This window comes from Geotrypetes seraphini, chromosome 10 (assembly GCF_902459505.1).
Source record: "Geotrypetes seraphini chromosome 10, aGeoSer1.1, whole genome shotgun sequence".
NCBI lineage: Eukaryota > Metazoa > Chordata > Amphibia > Gymnophiona > Dermophiidae > Geotrypetes > Geotrypetes seraphini.
Window position 1 is genome coordinate 132746192 of NC_047093.1, and position 20245 is coordinate 132766436.

Sequence of the window (20245 nt, forward strand, 5' to 3'; positions counted from 1 at the left end):
AATCTTACACAAAAACTTTAGCCCTACAGTCTCCTTAGAAGGTGTGGTCAATAACATGTAATACTTAAAATTTCAGAGTGGATTCTGTGGGTCCTGATGCTGACTTTGTTGGAATTTCGATCCACTCGATCTTCTTCGGGGGAAACTCAACAATTCTTCCATTTCTCCTAATCTTCAGAAAATCTTTAAAAACATGCTTTTAAAATTATTCCTTTTTTATTATTATTATTTATTTATAAATTTTCAAATATACATAATCAAGATTTAATTTGTACAGAAAGCAAGATTCAAGAGGTAAAGGAAAACCATCCAAAACAAAAATTATACAGATTCAAAAAAAATTTCCTAACTTATCCAGCTCAAGTCCTCTTATAGGATCCAAAATTAAATTAAAACAGAATTAAAGCAATTTATTTGCTAGGAAAGAAAACTGTGCTAGGTTAACTGTGCTAAGGGCAGTCATCTATCCTTCAATAAGCATTCTCCAGCCTCGACAGAGACAGAAATGTTGTCAGTTGTGAGGGTTCAAAGAAAACAAATTTATGTGATTTATAATGAATTATACATTTACAAGGGTATCGAAGAAAAAAAGTGGCGCCCAAGGCTGTGATACCAGGTCTTAACAAAAGAAATTCTTTCCTACACCTCTGTATGTTCCTGCTCAAATCAGGAAACATTTGAACTTTCAGACCCAAGAACTCTTTGTGCTTATTTTTAAAGTATAATTTTAAAAGCCACGTTTTGTCTAAGGTAAGAGCAACTGAAAGAAGCAAGGTAGCCGGAATAGCTACTTCCCTATCAGAAGTCTCTAATAAGGCTGATACATCCAGTGGATCTTGAATCACTTCTTGTGGATTCTTTTAGTCCTTAACAGGAAGATAATAAACCTATATAAGTGGAGGTATAGAGGACTCAGGTAATTCCAATATTTCCATTAAGTAACAATTCAACATTTCCCTAGGAGTTGTAGCAATCCTAGGGAAATTAATCAGTCTAAGATTATTACTTCTAGAAAAATTTTCAAGTGATTCAAGTTTTCTTCTTAAATTCGTATTGTCCTTAATTAGTGTCTCCTGTATTAATTTTGAAGATTTGATGTCTTGTTGCTGATTTTCTACTTGTGATTTAAAATCACAAGTTATTTTCCTTAACTCAGAGATATCTCTATCATGCTCTTTAAGTCAAGCTTCCATCTGATGAAATTGGGGAGCTATAGTTTTAGGTATGTTAGCTACCAGGTCCCACAGGGCATCCAAAGTTACTTCCTGGGGCTTATGAAGTTGAGGAAATTGTAAATGTAATAATTTTTGCTCACCCACTGGCAAGTCTTCCCATTGCTGTTCTGGCTGGGAGGAACCAGCCCCAGCAGCTGTTAAATCCTCCAAATCCATATTCAGGTTCCCTTGGAAAAGCTGGGAACCTGAATCTCCATTCCCCTTAGTGATCTCCACTGCCTCCGGAAGAGGAAGCACTCCGACTCCCGGAAGCTCCCCCTCCTGCGGGGAACTGGTAGTCTGGGGATACGGGGGTGGTGCTCTCATGTCAGGACTGAAGGTCGTCTCAAGCCCCAAGGAAGACTGCTGCGTACTGCTTCTTTGCAGCATCTCCAGCAGGGAAGTCTCTGACACTGTCAACATGCCCTGCATGCGCCTAATGAGTTCCTCGATATTGCCGACCACGGGAGTCCTAAAGCATCGCAAGGCACTGGCAACGCTTCTCCTCTTCAGCATTTCTCAGATAGGAAATTATAAATACAGCGCTGGAAAAATCTGTGCTAAAGAGGAGACTCACTGGAGCAAACGCACAGCCAACCTATGCTGTCGCCATCTTGGATCCTCCTAAAATTATTCTTATTGAGGATGTAGATTGTTACGACGACTTTTAGACCCACTAATTAGATCTGACCCTTTTATATTATCAAGCATCTTTATGTAAAGCGAGTCGAGCTTCTAACCTAGAAGATGACCCGGTATATAAACCCAAGGATTAGATTAGATCATTGCAATCATGAATCCATCAGCATTCTTTTCCCATTCCTACATTCTGCCATCCTTCAAATGCATCATTCATGATGACCAGCATAGAAAGCGCTGAAGCCAATTCGGGCAGCAACTTTGTCACTTCTCGTGCTAGAGTTAAAAAGGTACGCGCATGTAGCAGGAGGAGGAGTGGGAAGGAGTGGGAAGGGGTGGCAGAGAGGAGGAGGGGTGCTGGTGTCCCGAGGAAGACCATGCTCAGGGTGAACTGCACCCCCCTTAACTACACCACTGCTCAGGGAAGACAAGACCATATTGGAGAGATTAAATGAAATCTTTGCTTCGCTCTTCACCAAGGAAAAATAAATCAGAGAAACTCAATCAAATCTCTGTAACGCCGGAAGATGTAATTTGACAAATTGAACTGTATACATCCCAGAGTGCTGATATAATTGAAAAATGAACTTGCACAGTTATTGTTAGTAATTTGTAATTTTTCTCTATAATCCAGCATAGTACCTGAAGACTGATACTATTCTGGCCAATTTTTTAAAAAGGGTTCCAGAGATGATCCAGGAAATAATAGACTGGTGAGTCTGAAGTTGGTGCCAGGCAAAATGGTAGAAACTATTATTTGGAAGAACTGGGTATGCCTAATCCTCCTAGGGATTCTTTAAAATTATCCGTGAATGACATTCTTAATCAAACTTTCAAAAGAAATCTTGATACACCATATTCCATTCCTGCTGTGCCAGCAAAGCTAGAATCTCTATATAAAATGGTTCATTGTAAGGGATTTGAGAAGTCTCAACTATCACATCAATCTCTTCTCGTGGAATCTTCTTAAAAAAGAACCAACCCTGCCAAAGTTTATGCCACCGTCCCTCCTTGCCGAGAGGGAAGAACTATGGACAAGTTTGGCCATCGGCTGTATCAAAATTCGATAATGACAAATCGAATTTTAAACTATAACTTTCTTCACATCTTATCTGAAGCATTGGGTCAACACCATGCCTACTTTCTTCAAGTATCTCCCTCAACATCGACTTCCAGAGTTTCAATACATGCATAACACTCTGGGTCAACTTCACATGCATATGGTTCAGGCTGCATATGATGCGTTTGAAATGTCCTCTAGAGACTGCGTTCTCAGTGGCGATGCGCCGTCTAGCCTGGCTCCACACCATAGATATGGATCTGAATCTGCAAGACCGACTGGCCAACATTCCATGTCAGGGGAATGAGTTGTTTGATGATTACTGAGGCAGCTATAAAGCGCTGTCTGAGAATGAAAAATTGTTTGCCTCCATAGTCAGGCCAAAGCCTTCCACTGATAAGAGTTATAGGCCTCCTCCATCTTATCAGAGGCGCTATCCTCAGAAGTCAGCAACTTATTCAAGGCTGCCTCCTAAGAAACAACAGTAGCAACCACAGCAATGTAAACCTCAGACTCCTGCTATGCCCAAGTCCACTCAACCTTTTTGACCATCTAACATGGAGCATAACCTCAATCATTCTGACTCTGTCCTCTCCTCTTCCCATTAGAGATCGTCTCCATCCTTTTCACCAACAATAGGAACTAATTACATCCGGCCTCTGGGTCCTCACAATAATCAGGGAAGTTTACTCTCTTCCCTTCTTCAGGTTCCACCAGATCTTCCCCCAAGAGAGAAGCCTTCCAATCCGTCACAGACCATCCTTCTTCTTCAGGAAGCTCAAGCTCTGCTTCATCTCTGCCATCGAGGAAGTTTCTCTGGAACAGTAGAGCACAGGATTTTACTCCCGTTACTTCCTTGTGCCGAAGAAGATGGGGGATCTACGACCTATATTGAATCTCAGAGCTCTCAACAAATTTCATGTCAAAGAAAATTTCAGATGCTGTCTTTAGCATCCTTGTATCCCCTTCTGGATCACAACGATTGGTTATGCTCTCTGGATCTCAAAGAAGCTTACACTCACATTCCCATTCATCCAGCCTCTCACAAGTTTCTCAGATTTCGGGTGGGAAATCATCATTTTTAATACAGAGTGCTACCTTTTGGCCTGACATCATCTCCCAGAGTTTTCACCAAGTACCTCGTGGTAGTAGCAGCAGCAGCTCTGCGCAGCCATGGTCTTCAGGTTTTCCCGTACATAGATGACTGGCTCATCAAAGACTCAACATCTTAGGGGGTTATTGTAGCGACCCAACGGACTATTTGGTTCCTCCAAAGTTTGGGATTCGAAGTAAACTTTCCAGAATCCAAGCTACAACCCTATCAAACTCTACAGTTCATTGGAGCTGTACTAGACACTGTAACTCAGAGCATTCCTTCCTCAACAACATCAGGATACTCTCATTCAACTTTTTCACAAAGTGTTGCCCCTCACTTCGCTCTCAGTGAGACACATGGTGGTTCTCCTCGGTCATATGACCTCTACTGTTCACGTGACTGCTTTTGCTGGACTTCACCTCAGAATTCCTCAGTGGACCATGGCCTCTCAATGGGCACAGGCTTCCGATCCTCCTCTCTCTCAGCACATAGCACTGACTCCCTCGTTCAAACAGTCTCTCCACTTGTGGTTGCTTTCTTCCAATCTCTCCAGAGGTTTACTGTTTCAAATGCCCCCTCATCAGAAGGTCCTCACGACAGATTCCTCGACCTACGCTTGGTCTCCGTACTCAAGGGCATTGGTCCATTACAGATCGTCGGTGTCACATAAATCTGTTGAAACTCAGAGCAATTTTCAATACTCTCAAAGCTTTTCAGCATCTTCTTCATGATCAAGTAGTCCTCATTTGGACAGACAATCAAGTAGCCATATACTATGTCAACAAGCAGGGAGGAACAGGATCTCTTCCTCTGTGCGAAGAAGCTCAGAAAGTTTGGAATTGGGCAATTTTTCACAACATCTTTCTGTTCCTGTTATTGAGACAAACATAGGGGAAACCAATGCTTTCCCTGGGATTGGTAGCATGGAGTGTTGCCATTGTTTGGGTTTCTGCCATATACTTATAACCTTATTGGCCATTGTGGAAAAAAGATACCAGACTAGCTGGACCATTGATCTGACCTAGTATAGCTATTCCTATGTTGTTCTGACTGCACATGGACCAAGGACTGAGTAAGTAGAAGGTCAGATGCAGACAGAGGAGAGAGATTCAGTTGGGATAGGGTCGGGGTAAATTTGGAGGGGACTATTTTTCTGTAAACCGCTTAGAATCCTAACGGAGTTTAGCGGTATATAAGAAATAAATTACATTACATTACATTACTTTCAAGTGATTACAGGAAAGGATAGCAGGAGAGAGGTTTGTAGACCTAGGCAGGGCAGACTCTTGTATAAACTCTCCTTTAGTCAACATGTAGTGTATCTAGTTATTTTTCTTGCATTCGCTGCATGTTGACATGCTATCTGGAATAGATTTCAGAAATAGTTCACCACCCATGTAACACCCCAGAATGCCTCTAAGATGCCAGAAGGCCATTATTAATGGTTTTCTGCATCCATAATTTTCTCCTGCCTGCCTAAAAATTGTGCTTTAGGCATTTTGGACATTGATGTGCCAGCAAAGCCATATTTAATATATGAATAGCATGTCTAAAATTACCACCTTAGTCATTCAATGTGAATACAGACAACCCCCAGGTTAAGAATGTATGACTGCAGCTTGAGTTCTCGAGCAAGGTCTTGGGCATCATCATTGATTCCACATTGTCCTTCAATGACCACCTCCAATCCTTGGTAAAAAAAATGCTTTTTCAGTCTTCACATGCTGAGGAAAGTTAGATCCTGCTTCCATCAAAAACATTTTACCCTCCTTGTCCAATCCATCATCCTCTCCAGATTGGACTATTGCAACTCTATCTACTTAAGCCTAACTAAGAAAAACCTCCACAGACTCCAACATCCAGAATGCTGCGGCCAAGCTCATCTTCGCTAAAAGTAAATTTGACCATGTCTCCCCGCTCCTGGCCAAGCTCCACTGGCTTCCGATAATCGCCAGGGTCCACTATAAATGCGCCTGTTTAACTTTCAAAATCCTATATGGCATCCTCCCTCCCTTTATCCCTCTTTCTTGGAATTCCTCAAACCCTAATACCACCAGATCCTCCCAGAAATTAAAACTATACTTCCCCTCGCTAAAAGGCATTTCCCACACAGGAAAGCTAGGGACCTCCCTCCACTTCAAAATCACTGAGCTCTGGAACAACCTTACCTCCCCTCTTCGGAACTTGAGCTCTCTCCAAGTTTTCCGCAAACATCTGAAACCTGGCTTTTCTCAAAAAATGTAAGTTTCCCTCCAACTTAGGAATCAAGGAAACTCTTATATCTTGCCATCCCAAGTCCTGTAAATTTTCTTCCCACTTCTACCTCTAACCCTCTGTTGTAGTTCCTTCCTATTTCTCCTACTGTAAACCGCGTCGAGCTCTACGAACGTGGAGATGATGCGGTATACAAACCTAAGGATTAGATTAGATTAGATTAAATGACTTACTTTGGACTCAATCTTATGAACTGGGGTCTGCTTCTTCTTTCCTGTGCTAATGTGCCCCTCTTTCTTACTTCCTGTCCCAATGCGACCCTCTTCCTCCCTTCCATATCCCAATGCACCCCTTGTCATCCTTCCATCCCTCTGTGCTGTGTCCCAAATTCATGTCTTCCTCCTTCCCGCGGGTGTTTACCTCATCTGGCCAGCTCCCTCCTGCCAGCTGCACTTGTCTTCACAAAGCTGTGGTTCCTATACATAGCCTGCGGCTGACCCAAAAGCCTTCCTTCTGACATCGGAGGTAAGGCTTCGGGTCTGCCACAGCCCACATGTAAGAACCCCCAGCCCACATATAAGAACCACGGCTTTGTGAAGACAAGTGCAACTGGGAGGAGGGAGGCGGCCAGATGAGAGGGAAAAATGGGGAAGAGAGAGATGAGAGAGAGAAATGGGGAAGGGAGAAATGTTGGATGTAGAGAGGGAACAGTGGGATAGATGAAGAACGAAAGTAAGTGTAAACTTCCTATCTTATCTTTCTATTCAAACTACAGTAGTTTATTTTGAGGACACTTTCTTTAATGTTTAAAGTTTTTATAGACTGTGTACTGTGCAGGATCCAAGTTACTTACAAATTCAACTTAAGAACAGTTTAAAAAATGGAACTCATTCTTTTTTTCTTTTTTTTTTAATTCTTTATTCCTTTTTAATCATTCAACAAGTGTACAAGAAAAATCATACATAGGCTCAAAAACAACACTTGATAAAGCCATCAAACTAAACTAAACTAAACTAAGCCTTAAATTTATATACCGCATCTATAACCCACCCTCCCTCATTCTTAACTCGGGGACTGCCTGTACATTATTACTGAAAATGAGCCCCCCGTTCAGGCGCCAAAACGGGAGGAGAGGAGGGAGAGGCTATCAAGGTACCGAGGATAGTGGCCAGTGCCCAACAAACTTTACAGGGGAGTAAGAGAGCAATGCTAGACCCTTGGTAATGGAAGATGCTGAATCTGCAGGGGGGCTCCAAAGATTTTCTCTTGGAACAGTATTATGACTGCACGGATGGTTTAAAAAGTGATTTTTGGGTCTCCTGAAGCAGAACTCGAAACGGGGCCGCGTCGGGACCCCTGAGAGCCTTAAGATTCTTAAGATAAGTGCATTGCATCATTTTTCCAGAGAGATATCTTTTGCATGAGAGCTTTTGATTATTTCATGTTGAGTTTGTAAGAACAATTCAACGTTTTTACCAGTGGTCAGAAAGTGATTTTCCATGTACCAATGCAATGACTGGACGGTAAACTCTTTTCCTAAGAGGAGGCTTTCACCTCCTCTTCAGAGTTTCACTTCTCTGAGCATTTTTAAAGTGTCAGCCGCTTTCTCCTCACTGGTAATTATCACCATAATAGTCAGTCTCCTATTTTTCATTATAGCTATTTTACTGACTAGGTTTGATACATAAGTCCCTGTATCCCCTTAACGTAGTTGTACATTATTACTAGCAGAGGTTTATTCAGCTAATTTCTAAAGTTAGTCAACTAAACCCTTTTGAAAAATTGAAAACACATATTTGATTGGGATGTTCTGCAAGGACCAATTAATGCTGGGAATTAAGGGTTATCTGTGTCAAAATTTCATAAAGTGCCTGTGGTTATATCTAATAAATTTTCTTTCAATGTATGAAAATATAGACTTAGCTTTTGATTAGTTTGATTGATTTTTGAACACCGGCATGTTATTTGTAAGCTATAAGCTGTTTGCCTGAACTTTTCTGTCTTTGCATCATCCCCGACCCTGATGAAGATCGAAATGCGTCGGTGGAGAATGAGGCAGTAATTGTTCAAAAATCAATCAAACTAATCAAAAGCTAAGTCTATATATTCATACATTGAAAGAAAATTTATTAGGGAATTAAGGGTACCATTAGGAGAAACTGAAAGAAATCTCAGTGAATCTGGAAGATGTACTAAGCCAAATCGACAAGTTAAAAAGTGATAAATTGCCTGGGCCGGATGGTATACATTCCAGGGTACTAAAAGAACTCAAATATCAAATTGATGACCTGCTGTTAGTGATCTGTAATCTGTCGCTAAAATTGTCTGTAGTGCCTGAGGATTGGAGGAAGGCCAATCTTACGCTGTTTTTTAAAAGGGTTCCAGGGAAGATCTGGGAAATTATAAGCCAATTATAAAAAATAAAATTGTGGAACATGTAGACAAATATGATTTAATGAGACAGAGTCCCATGGGTTCAGCCGAGGGAGAGCTTGCCTTACCAATTTGCTTCACTTCTTTGAAGGTGTGAATAAACATATGGATAAAGGTGAGCTGGTTGATGTAGTGTATCTTGATTTTCAGAAAGCTTTTGACAAAGTTTCTCATGAGAGGCTCCTGAGAAAATTAAAGAGTCATGGGATAGATGGCAAAGTTCAGTTGTGGATGAGGAATTGGTTATCAGATAGAAAACAGAGGGTAGGGTTAAATGGTAATTTTTCTCAATGGAGGGAGGTAAACAGTGGAGTGCCCCAGGGATCTCTACTGGGATTGATGCTATTTAACCTATTTACAAATGATCTGGAAATTGGAACGACGAGTGAGGTGATTAAATTTGCAGATACTAAAAAGTTTAAAGTTGTTAAAATGCAAGTGAATTGTGAAAAATTGCAGGCAGACCTTAGGAAATTGGAAGACTGGGCATCCAAGTGGCAAATTAAATTTAATGTGGACAAATGCAAAGTGATGCACATTGGGAAGAATAACTCAAATCACAGTTACCAGATGCTAGGGTTCACCTTGGGGGTTAGCACCCAAGAAAAAGATCTGGATGTCATTGTAGACAATATGATGATACTTTCCACCTAATGTGTGGTTGCAGCCAAAAAAGCAAACAAGGTTCTAGGAATTATTGAAAAAGGGATGATTAACAAGACTAAGAATGTTATAATGTCTCTGTATCGCTCCATGGTACAGCCTCATCTGGAGTATTGTGTTCAGTTCTGGTCTCCTTATATCAAGCAAGATATAGCAGCACTAGAAAAAGTTCAACGAAGAGCGACCAAGATGATAAAGGGGATGGAAAGATTTAAAAGGTTAAGGCTTTTCAGCTTAGCAAAGAGATGGCTGAGGGGAGATATGACTGAAGAATTCAAAATCCTGAATAGAGTAGAACGGGTACAAGTGGATCGATTTTTCATGCCATGAAAGATTACAAGGACTAGGGGAAACTTGATAAAATTACAGGGAAATACTTTTAAAACCAATAGTTGGACATATTTTTTCACTCAGGATAGTTAAGCTCTGGAACACAGAGCGGATAGCGTAGCTAGTTTTAAGAAAGGTTTGGACAATTTCCTGGAGGAAAAGTCCATATGTATTATTGAGTAAGACATGCCAGAAGTCACTGCTTATCTTGGATCGGTAGCTTGGAATGTTGCTGCTATTTGGGTTTTGCCAGGTTCTGGCGACCTGGATTGGCCACCGTGAAGACCTTTGGTCTGATCTAGTAAGGCAATTCTTATGTTCTTAAAGTGCTGTTAGGTACTCTGCTAGCACCTGAGTTTTAATTGGCTAGTAATGGCGTGATATGACTATAAGAAGCTTCAAAACATATAGCCTCAATTAAAGTTAAAATACATTCATTTATGACCTCAGCAGTACAAACTGTGAGAAAGGTTTCATTCACAGTATAATTTGCACTAAAGTCGTCACCGGTCAGAGGTTTCTATCAAATCTTATTAGTTGATTCATTTTTCAAAATAGATTAAGAGAAAATACTCATCTCTTTATCAGAGCATAGCAGGGGTTCTTCACCGACATAGGCTATGTTTCGCCACCTAGGGCTTTATCAAGGTAATCCCCTTTAGTATGCCGATTCCATATGCACTGCCATCATTATAGTTTAGTTCAGCTAAACATAGCCTATGTCGGTGAAGAACCCCTGCTATGCTCTGATAAAGAGATGAGTATTTTCTCTTAATCTATTTTGAAAAATGAATCAACTAATAAGATTTGATAGAAACCTCTGACCGGTGACGACTTTAGTGCAAATTATACTGTGAATGAAACCTTTCTCACAGTTTGTACTGCTGAGGTCATAAATGAATGTATTTTAACTTTAATTGAGGCTATATGTTTTGAAGCTTCTTAGATTCTTGGCCTTATAAAGATATATACTACTGCCTTATATATTTGTGGTATGACTATGCCATCAAAAACCAATTAAAAACAAACAAAAAAAAGTAGGTACCACGAGATACCAGAATTGTTCTACATAGATGCTTAGTGGCCCCAAACGTCAAATGAGGTGTGGTTATGGGGAGCGCTACTAAGCATGATTTTACGTCCAAGATAAGCACTGGAAATATAGGCCTTTAAAACCCTGGCCTACAAAACATTATGTGGGGCCTTTGCCGATGGGCTCTTTATCTTTGGATTTCGAGATCCGTTTTCACACCTTTTGGAGGTGGAGGCAGATCAAGGGCCCAAAGTCTCGGTTTCTTTTTTTCATAGGCAGAATTTTTCCACTATATTGGAGGTGTGGCAGCTGGATTTACAGAGGGAACTTGGAAGGGACCTTTCGTTCAGAGCTCTTAAACTTATCCCTGTTCTTGTCCATAGTGCTGAGCTCTGGGAATGCCACTATAGAATTTTATTGAGAGCGCATGTTTCCCAAAGTCAAGCCTATAATATGGGCTGTGTAGATACCCAACTTTGGCCCAGATTCACTAAGGGCTTGGATCGGATACGATCTATGAGGGATACGATCCGTGTCCGGGGGGCTGATTCACAAATCGCCTTCATGCAAATGAGGGCGATTGGAATCACGCCACCAACCAAGTGCCCAGATCGCTCTATAGTGATCCCAACGTATGCACAGACCATCTCTAGATGGTTTGCGAATGCTTAAAGAGCAGTGTCCCATTCTTTTTTTTTTTTTTTTTTTTAACTCTTAACTTGTAACTTTTTAAACTTTTTAGCAAGCCCATGGTTTTAACCCACTTTAAACCTGCGGGTTAAAACTACGTGCTTGCACTGCTTGGGGCAGAGAGAGCAGGTGAGTTGGGGGCAGAGAGCGCAGGAGAGTCACAGCAGAAGTAGGGTGGCACTCGGGGCAGAAAGAGCAGGAGAAGAGAGCTGGAAAGTCTGGGCAGACAGCAGGAAAGTTGGGGCAGAGAGCAGGAGATGCAGTCAGAAAGCAGTGAAAGCAGCAGTCGCTTGTTTGCTGATCGACCAGCCGAGTTGGTGTTGCAGTTTTTGGTTAGTGAATTGCTGCCTGCCTACACTTGAAGGTCGTTCCCCCCTCATTTGCAGGCATAGATCGGAGGATGATCGGGACAGAGGTTAGTGAATCGGGTTGGAGAGAAATCGGGTCGCAAAGGGGTCACAAACCGTACATGATCAGTTTGCTTAGTAAATCTAGCCCTTTGTAAGAAGTGCATTACTGAAGTGAATTCTTATCTTCATAGCCTTTGGCTTTGTAAGGGTATCCAGGGTTTGGTGGGGGGGGGGCTTTGGCCTCTTTTCTGTAGGAGCATTTGCATGTCACTGTTCCTCTTTTCTGTGCTTCATATGCTGTTTGCTCACTTTTCCATGTTTTCTGTGTATACCTCAGCAGAAAACCTGTTTTTCGGTAAATGTTATATTTTGGGGAAAAAATGTATTTTTAATTCATGGTTGGATGATGTGCCTCCCTCCTTCTGGTACTGGAGAAACAAGCTACATGAGCTGATGGGATGGGAGGTCCGGATGGCATATTACTCTCGTCGAAGAAGTAGAGATTTTGTCAACATTTGGACACCTTACTTGAACATTTTGCCTCCAAGAAGTCGTAGTCGCATTTTGAACAGATTTCAGTTGTTTCCTAACCCACCTGTCTGACCTTGGTTGCATCTTGTCTTGTTGGTTTTTGGGGAAGAGGATGGGGGGAGTGGGTTGCGGTTTCTGGTAGGGGTCAGTAGAGGAGATTTTCTGGAAGTCATGGAGGACATCAGAGTATAATCCTCTATAGCAGGTAGACTTCATTATAATATCTTTGCTTGTCACATTGCCATTGTTCATTTGTGGTTCTATCTTGTTAATAAAACAGATTTAAACGTAAAACCCCGGCCTACATTTCTGGCGCCTAACTTCAACACATGCTGCGATTCTGAAAACAGCACTGTAATCTGAGTGACACATGACCAGCAACATTTTTTCAGGTGCCTGCCAATTACGGCGCTGCTTTTAGAATCTGGGCCTAAAAGTTTATTCTATCTTTCTCTAGAAGAGCTGAGTTCCAATGTAGACAAAGGAGCAGATATGAATGAAAGGCAGTCTAGGAAGTCTGATTTGATATTACAGCTTACATTTCTGATATAATTCTCTTTCAGGTACAAGGTACCGCTAATATAACAAAAATACTTATTGTGCCAACTACTCTCAACAAGAACATAAGGTTGTCTGCAAGAAGGAAACATCAAGAGAATATTTTCGCCCCCTGCCTGCAGCATGCAACATTTCGTAGAAAAGGTGAGAAGAAAACTTTCAAGTATATAAAGTATCAAGGTCCAAGGATTACAAACATCTCAAGTATCGATAATTCAGGATAGATTGCTCTTTGCTAGGAAAGTAGAAAATTTTGAGAATTACACTAAGTCACTGAATTTAAGGATTCTGAACTTTCCTAGAATGTTGTCAATCTCTTCAAAAGATTTATTTTATAGGTTCCTGAAGGAAGTATTTAAATATTCTGAGAATGGACTTCCTCCACTTCATAAAATATACCTTTTGCCAGTATCAATGAAAAAGTAGACCTCGTGTCCAGGTGCTTCATTGGAAGCTTCAAATGTTATTAATATTACAAATATTCTGGAAACTTCAGAGGATGAGGTCGTTAGTTGAGCGACTCTTCTGGTGACATTCGTATTCCATCAAGATAAGGAGGCCCTCCTAAGACTATTTTTTAGACTTAGAGAAATGACCTTAGGAGGCAAGATCTCCATGTTCCCAGATGTCTCGAAAACAACGCAGACCAGGAGAAGGAGGTTCCTTGAATTAAAGCAATCTGTGATTTTACTGGGAGCAAAATTTCAACTCAGATATCCTTGTATGATCCTTTTGGATTAGAATTCCTATGTATTTTTTAACCCTCCCAGTTACAATTTTTTCTTGAAGGAAAAGGGGCCTCAATGCAGAATGCCTCTTAGAGAAGCAAGAACCTAATTGACTTCAAGTAGATAAAAAGGTCCATATATAATTTTGAGGAAGTAACGCTACTATTTGATTTTCATTAGTTTCTTATTTTGTAATTCTCTCTAGGATGTGAATTGTCTTCTTCTCATATGTGGGCTATTATAAGAGTTTTGAGCAATATTAATTTTTATGGGACTTTTAGGTACCCATTTTTGTTTTTTCTTGATGTAATTTGATGGCCAAGCTCTTTTCTTAATACATAATGTTTCATGTATTAATAAAAATTCATAAATTTTTTTTTTTTAAGTATCAAGTGTAGGAGCAAAGATGTTACTGTAAGTATATAGCTGGCTGTAAACAGCTTCTGCCTGGATAAATAGCATAGCTATCTTCTGCTGAATATCCGGCTTAGCGGATTGGCTAGTGACCAGTAGTGCTGCCCGATTCAGGAAAAAAAATTTTGATTCAATTCAGCCTATTGAATTGGTTATTTGATTCAATTTTCCTGCCTAATTGGGTGTTTTTTTAAACATCGTGGTAGGTTTATTTTATAGCATCTTCACCCACTTTGCCTTCTCCTAACCACACTGATGCTGTGGTGTAAACAAAATAAACAAACAAAAAAGACTTTTCCTCTCTCTGTTAAATCCTAACTCACATTTGTGGTCTAACACCAGCTCTGGCAGGATACACGTTTCAAATCTGACATATTGTAATCACAAAACAGAAAATAAAATTAGTTTTTCTACCTTTTGTTGTCTGTCTACCATTCTGGGTTTCAAGCGTGAGTTGTATGCACACCTCCTTGCAAATCACATTGAGGGATATGGGTAATCAGGGTCTCCATCTGGGAGCACCTGGCTTGGCCTCCGCGTGTGCGGGTCGCCAAAATAGATGGACCTAAAGTCTGATCCGGTGAAGGCGTTTATAGTTAGTATCGGGGTTCAAGAAGGGATTGGGCAACTTTCTGAAGAAAAGGGGATAGAAGAGTACGGTTAGAGGACTACTGCATAGGTCCTGGACCTGATGGGCCTCCGCGTGTGTGGACTGCTGGGCATGATGGACCTCTGGTCTGACCCAGTGGAGGCAATGCTTATGTGCTTATGTCATTATTCAAATCTTGTTGGTCCCAGGCTCTGGTTGTCTTCTGATAACTTGCTTGCCAGGGTCTCCTTCTTTCTTCTTTCTCCGTGCTAACCATCCATCTGCCATCTCTGTCCTCCCCTTCCGTTTCCCTTCCCTCCCCAGGTCTAGCATCTTTCCTTTTTTTCATCTCCCTCCACAGATCCACCTTTTCTTAACTACCCTTTCATCCATCATCTCTCCCTCCTTCCCTACCACCATCTCTCCCTTTCTTTTCCCAACTACCCTCCTATCCAGTATCTCTATCTCCCCCTCCACACCATCCCTTGTGTCCAACTTCTCTCCCTTTCTGTTCCTTCCCTCCATAAATCCCATGTCCATCATCTCTCTCCCTCTCCTTTTTTTCAGACCCATTATTTCTTCCCCCCCCAAAGTCTGGCATAAGCACGTCTCTTTGAACCCCCCCCTTCCTTTCGTGTACTTCTATACCAGGGCCCCCCTCCCCTGAAGGCCAGTCCCTCCCTTAAAGGTCTGCATCCCACCCCTGAAGGCCTGTCCCCACCTTGAAGGCCTGAATCCCCCCTGAAAGCCTGTTCCTCCCTTGAAGGCCTGCCCCCCCCCCTTAAGGCCTGTCTCCTCCTTAAAAGCCTGCATCTCACCCCTGAAGGCCTGACTGTCCCCCCTGAAGGCTTTCCCTTCCCACCCCCCACCCCATGGGACTGCTCGCCCCACTCCCCACCCCGAAGTCACTCATGTTTCTTCCAGTCATAGTCACTCTAATCTCTTCCAGTCATCACTGGTCACTTCTGGTCACTCAGGTCTCTTTTGATCACTACCATTCACTTCTGGTCACCAGTCGATTTAGGTCTCCTGGTTCCTTGGTCCCCGTGGACCCACTGGTCACCAATCAATTCAGGTTTGAGTTTACTGGGGGTTAGGCAGGGTTGCTCTTAAGAGTTCCTGTTGCCAGGAACTCTCTCTCTCTTCTGGGTTCCAGGTCTTGTCTGTAAACTCCTACTTCTCTCAGGATAAGATCTGTTCTAACTTGACTCAACCTGCAAATGAGCTTGCTTTGCTTGACCTGCTGAGAAGAGCCTAATCCCAGCTGATTTTAGCATAGGGCTTCTCCATTCAGCTTTCTTTCAGAGGTGATTAGGATGATAGTGACTCTACCCCATCACATGCAGCAACCAGAATTGCAAATAGTATTCAAGGTGCAATAGAACATTATAACATTTTAATCATTGTTTTCCATTCTTTCCTGTTAATTCCTATCATTCCGTTTCCTTGATTTCTTAGCTGTCGCCATACATCTGTTATATAGTTCCTTTTAGCGCAGATATCAGGTATAGGATAAATTTGAGTACCACATGAGTTTCTTATGCTATAGCAACAATATAAAGTAATGAATGAGATACATGACTTTCAATGTATTTTCAATGATACCACCTACAGGTAGATTCTTTTCTTGGGTGGTGACTCCTAATGTGGAACCCTGTATCATGTAGCTGTAGTCTGCACTTGCTCATATTAAAGGTCATCTGCCATTTTCAGAGCAGTGCAGAGCATTCAGCGCACTGGCCAGTGGCACAAAGAAAACTTCTTCTGCTCTTTTGTAAAAGGGGGGGAGGGTTAAAAATAGAAATACAGTAAAACCTTGCTTTACGAGCATAATTCGTTCTGAAAACATGCTTGTAATCCAAAACTTTAATACAAAATGCTATAAGTACTTGTATTGCAAGACCTCGCTCATTTCAAATAGTCACCACACTCTCGGAGTGTCAGAGAGAGAAGAACCATCAGCTCAATTGTGATGATGTGATGTGTGTATACTGTATATACTCATATTGCAAGACTTTGTTTAGAACAGTCACTACAATCTTGCAATGTCAGAGAGAAAAGAACCATCGGCTCAATTGTGATGATGCGATGTGTATATACTGTATATACAGTGGAACCAGAAGCATGCTCGTAAATCAAAGTGCTTGTATATCAAAGCGAATTTCCCCAAAGGAAGTAAGGGAAACTGGGATAATTGGTTCCACATCCCAAAAACAGACAGACACACACACACACTCACCCACGAGGCCACCGGCGCTGCTCGCTTTCACCCCACCACATCCCAAAAAGACCCCCCCCCCCATCCCCGAGACCACTGGCGTACTTCCACCCCACCCCCGAGAACCGGCATCGCCCGCCCAAACCCTTACCACGATCTGGCACCAGCACCCAGCACCAACCCACAGGACGTGCTGGTGCCAGAAGAGCCTGCTGCTTGCCGCTGATCTCTGCTGGGCTGGGCCTTGAGCATCTGTGCATGCTCAAGGCCTTCTGCTCCCACTCTCTCCAAAAATCTCATAAGAATCTCAGAGAGAGCGGAGCCAGAAGGCCTTGAGCATGCGCAGATGCTCAATGTCCAGCCCAGCAGAGATCAGTGGCAAGCGGCAGGCTCTTCTGGCACCAGCATGTCCTATGGGTTGGTGCTGAGTGCCAGATCACGGTATGGGTTTGGGCGGGCGGGCGATGCTGGTTCTAGGGGCTCATGGGCGCGGGTAGCGATGCCGGTTCTCAGAGGTGGGGTCTTGTAAATGGAGTCAATGCTCGATTTGCGAGGTACGATTTGCAAGAGTGTTTTGTTCGTCTTACAAAACACTCGCAAACCGCGCTATTTGTATTGCAAGACCTTGCTTGTATATCAAGTTAAAATTTAATAAAATGTTTTGCTTGTCTTGCAAAAAACTTGCCGATCAAGTTACTTGCAATCCAAGGTTTTACTGCATGTATACAAAAACTTAACCATAAAGAAGCCAGGCTCTGCATACAATGCAACACCACAGAAACAGTGGTGAATGTCCCCTAATACTGTACAAAATATAAAGACAGCAGATGTAAATTTGAAAAAAGAGAAATCACATTTCAAATTAACAAAATGGAAAAGATAATACCATTTTATTGGACTAATACATTTTTAAATTAGCTTACAGAGGTCAAAACCTCTTTCCTCAGATTAGTAAAGTATACTCCTGTTACAGTATCTTGTCCTGACCTAAGGAAGGAGAATTTGGTCTCTGAAAGTTAGTCAAAAATGTATTAAAATTAGTCTAATAAAAGGATCACCTTATTTCTATTTTCTATTTATAAACATTTATCAACACAACTACAATACTACTTTATCCTAAAGCAAAAAAAAAATAGATTTTTTTTTCTACCTTTGTCATCTGGTTTCTGTTTTCCTCATCTTGTCATTCTCTTCCTTCCATCCAGTCTGCTCCTACCATCAAAGTTGGTCAGAACCCCCAAAGCCCCCTCTCAATGTCCACCGTAGGAGGAGTGCCCACTCCCTCCAGCCACCCCTTGAGATACCCCTGGGCAGGTGGAATGCCTACTCCCTCCTGCCGCTGGCTCCATCATCCCTCAACCCCCCAAGATCTCTATGCCACCCCCAAACACCTCCTGTACTTTTCTCGTATGGCTGGCAAGAGAAATGCCCACTCCCCACAGAATGGCAGACCTTCCCCTTCCTGGTGCATCCTGAGATGCACCAAGGAGGGGCATAAGGAGTGGCCTAAGATTCGAATTGGCCAGATCCTTTAGACCACCCCCCATGGGAGAGAGGCCTAAGATTGAGAGAGAGGCCTAATGCACTGGGAGAGAAGCCTAAGATTCCGGTTGTCCCAGGTGCCTAAGGCCCCTCCAATCCAGGATGCACCAGGAAGCGGAAGGCCCATCATTCTGTGGAGGTGGGCCTGCAGCAGGAGAAAGTTCGCATCCTAGTTGCTGGCCATCAGAGAAAGGTATAGGGGCATTTGGGGGCAGCAGAGGGATTTTGGGGTGATGTCCCAGGGATGGTGGCAGGAGGGAGTGGGCATCTCTCCTGCTGAAGTGGTAGCATTCCTCCTACCATGGATATTCGGGGGGGGGGGGTTTGGAGTTCCCTCCTGCCAGTCAACTTCACGGGGGAACGGGTTCCCTGTCATGGCCACCAGACTGATCACAGCTACATCTATTTGAAATGTAGACTAGCATTTTGCTGGCCTACATTTCAGGCACCTAGGGAGATGCCTATGGTCACCTAAGCTCGCCTAAGTCCACTTCTGGGTGAAACCACACCCATACCTAGCTTTGGGTGAGCTTAGGCAACCTTACACATCTCCCGGGGCTCGTGAAAACAGCTGCCTGCCTGGGGGTGTTTTTTATTAAATGTGTATCCCAATTGGCTGATTAAAAAGTGGTAGGATGCCTACCGCTGCCTATAACTGGGACGCCGTATATAGAATTTGCCCCCAAATGTCCAAATGGCAGATGAAATGTTCAAGTTGAAGTTCAATTTATTTAATATACCGCAAATATAAACCCAAAGGTAAATCTAAGCAGTTTACAATAAAAGTTTAAAATAAATGTAAAATTAAATAGAGTAGGGAACAAAAAATAAACAAAACATAAAATACGGCTAAACAGTCAGCCATCAAAGAAATATGAAGAAAGGACAAAAGCAAACTGATGCGCATTGGTAAGAATAACCCAAATCATAGTTACCAGATGCTAGGGGGTTCAGCGCCCCTATTGTTGAGACAGCGATGGGGAAGTATAGGTTCTTTTTCATCCTGTATATAATTTTGGTGGAAGCCACTACTTACCCTGGATCAGTAGCATGTTGCTACTATTTGGGTTTTTGTCAAGTACTAGCAACCTGGCTTGGCAACCGTGAAAACAGGCTACTGGGCTAGATGGACCATTGGTCTGACCCAGTAAGGCTATTTTTGGGTGGGTATTGTACTCTTTCTACTTTAATTACATTCTTCTTTTTTCCTAGGAGGAAAATTCAGTCAGCGTAGATTCAGCAGAGCAAACGATACTATAAATGTACCACGACTCCTTGAATCAGTAAGTTACAATTTAATTGCACTAATTACTTCAGATATTTCCAAGTATTACGAGCATGGAACTTTTTAAACAATTAACATCCTCTTTATCCTACCAAGCTCCATGGAATACTATGTCTGCAGTAATTAGGGATTGTGTAGTATTTAGGAAAGAATTGAAAACATACTTAAGAAGTTTGTTATATGAGAGTTAATCAAGTGTGTATTCATAAGTTCATATGATTTTATCTAATACACTTGTAATATGCGAAAATGAATAAAGAATTTAAAACGAATAAATTAATTTTAATTGATATAATATTTTGAGTTTCCCAGGGATGGCCTAGAGCAGTGGTCTCAAACACGTGGCCCGGGGGCCACATGCGGCCCGCCAGGTACTATTTTGAGGCCCTCGGTATGTTTATCATAATCACAAAAGTAAAATATAACAGTTTCTTGATCATATGTTTCTTTAGCTATGAATGACAATATTATTATTAAGACTTAGTCAAAAGGAAAGATTTATAAACTATAAAGAGTTTACCTCATGCAAAATTGTCATTTCTTTAATAAGACATTAACTATTTTTTTCTGCAGCCCTCCAAGTACCTACAAATCCAAAATGTGGCCCCGCAAAGGGTTTGAGTTTGAGACCACAGGCCTAGAGTTTATTATCTAATTT

General features: G+C 41.9%; 1 protein-coding gene across 1 annotated transcript in view; it reads left to right on the forward strand.

The window, feature by feature from the left end:
* The window catches only part of LOC117367625 (sodium/hydrogen exchanger 10-like), a 301595-nt gene that overhangs the window by 254242 nt on the left and 27108 nt on the right, over positions 1–20245 (forward strand). Inside the window, exons 24-25 of the mRNA XM_033960369.1 lie at positions 12817–12955; positions 19515–19585. Of these exons, the coding sequence (XP_033816260.1) occupies positions 12817–12955; positions 19515–19585 (210 nt within the window). The remainder of the gene's footprint in view (positions 1–12816; positions 12956–19514; positions 19586–20245) is intronic.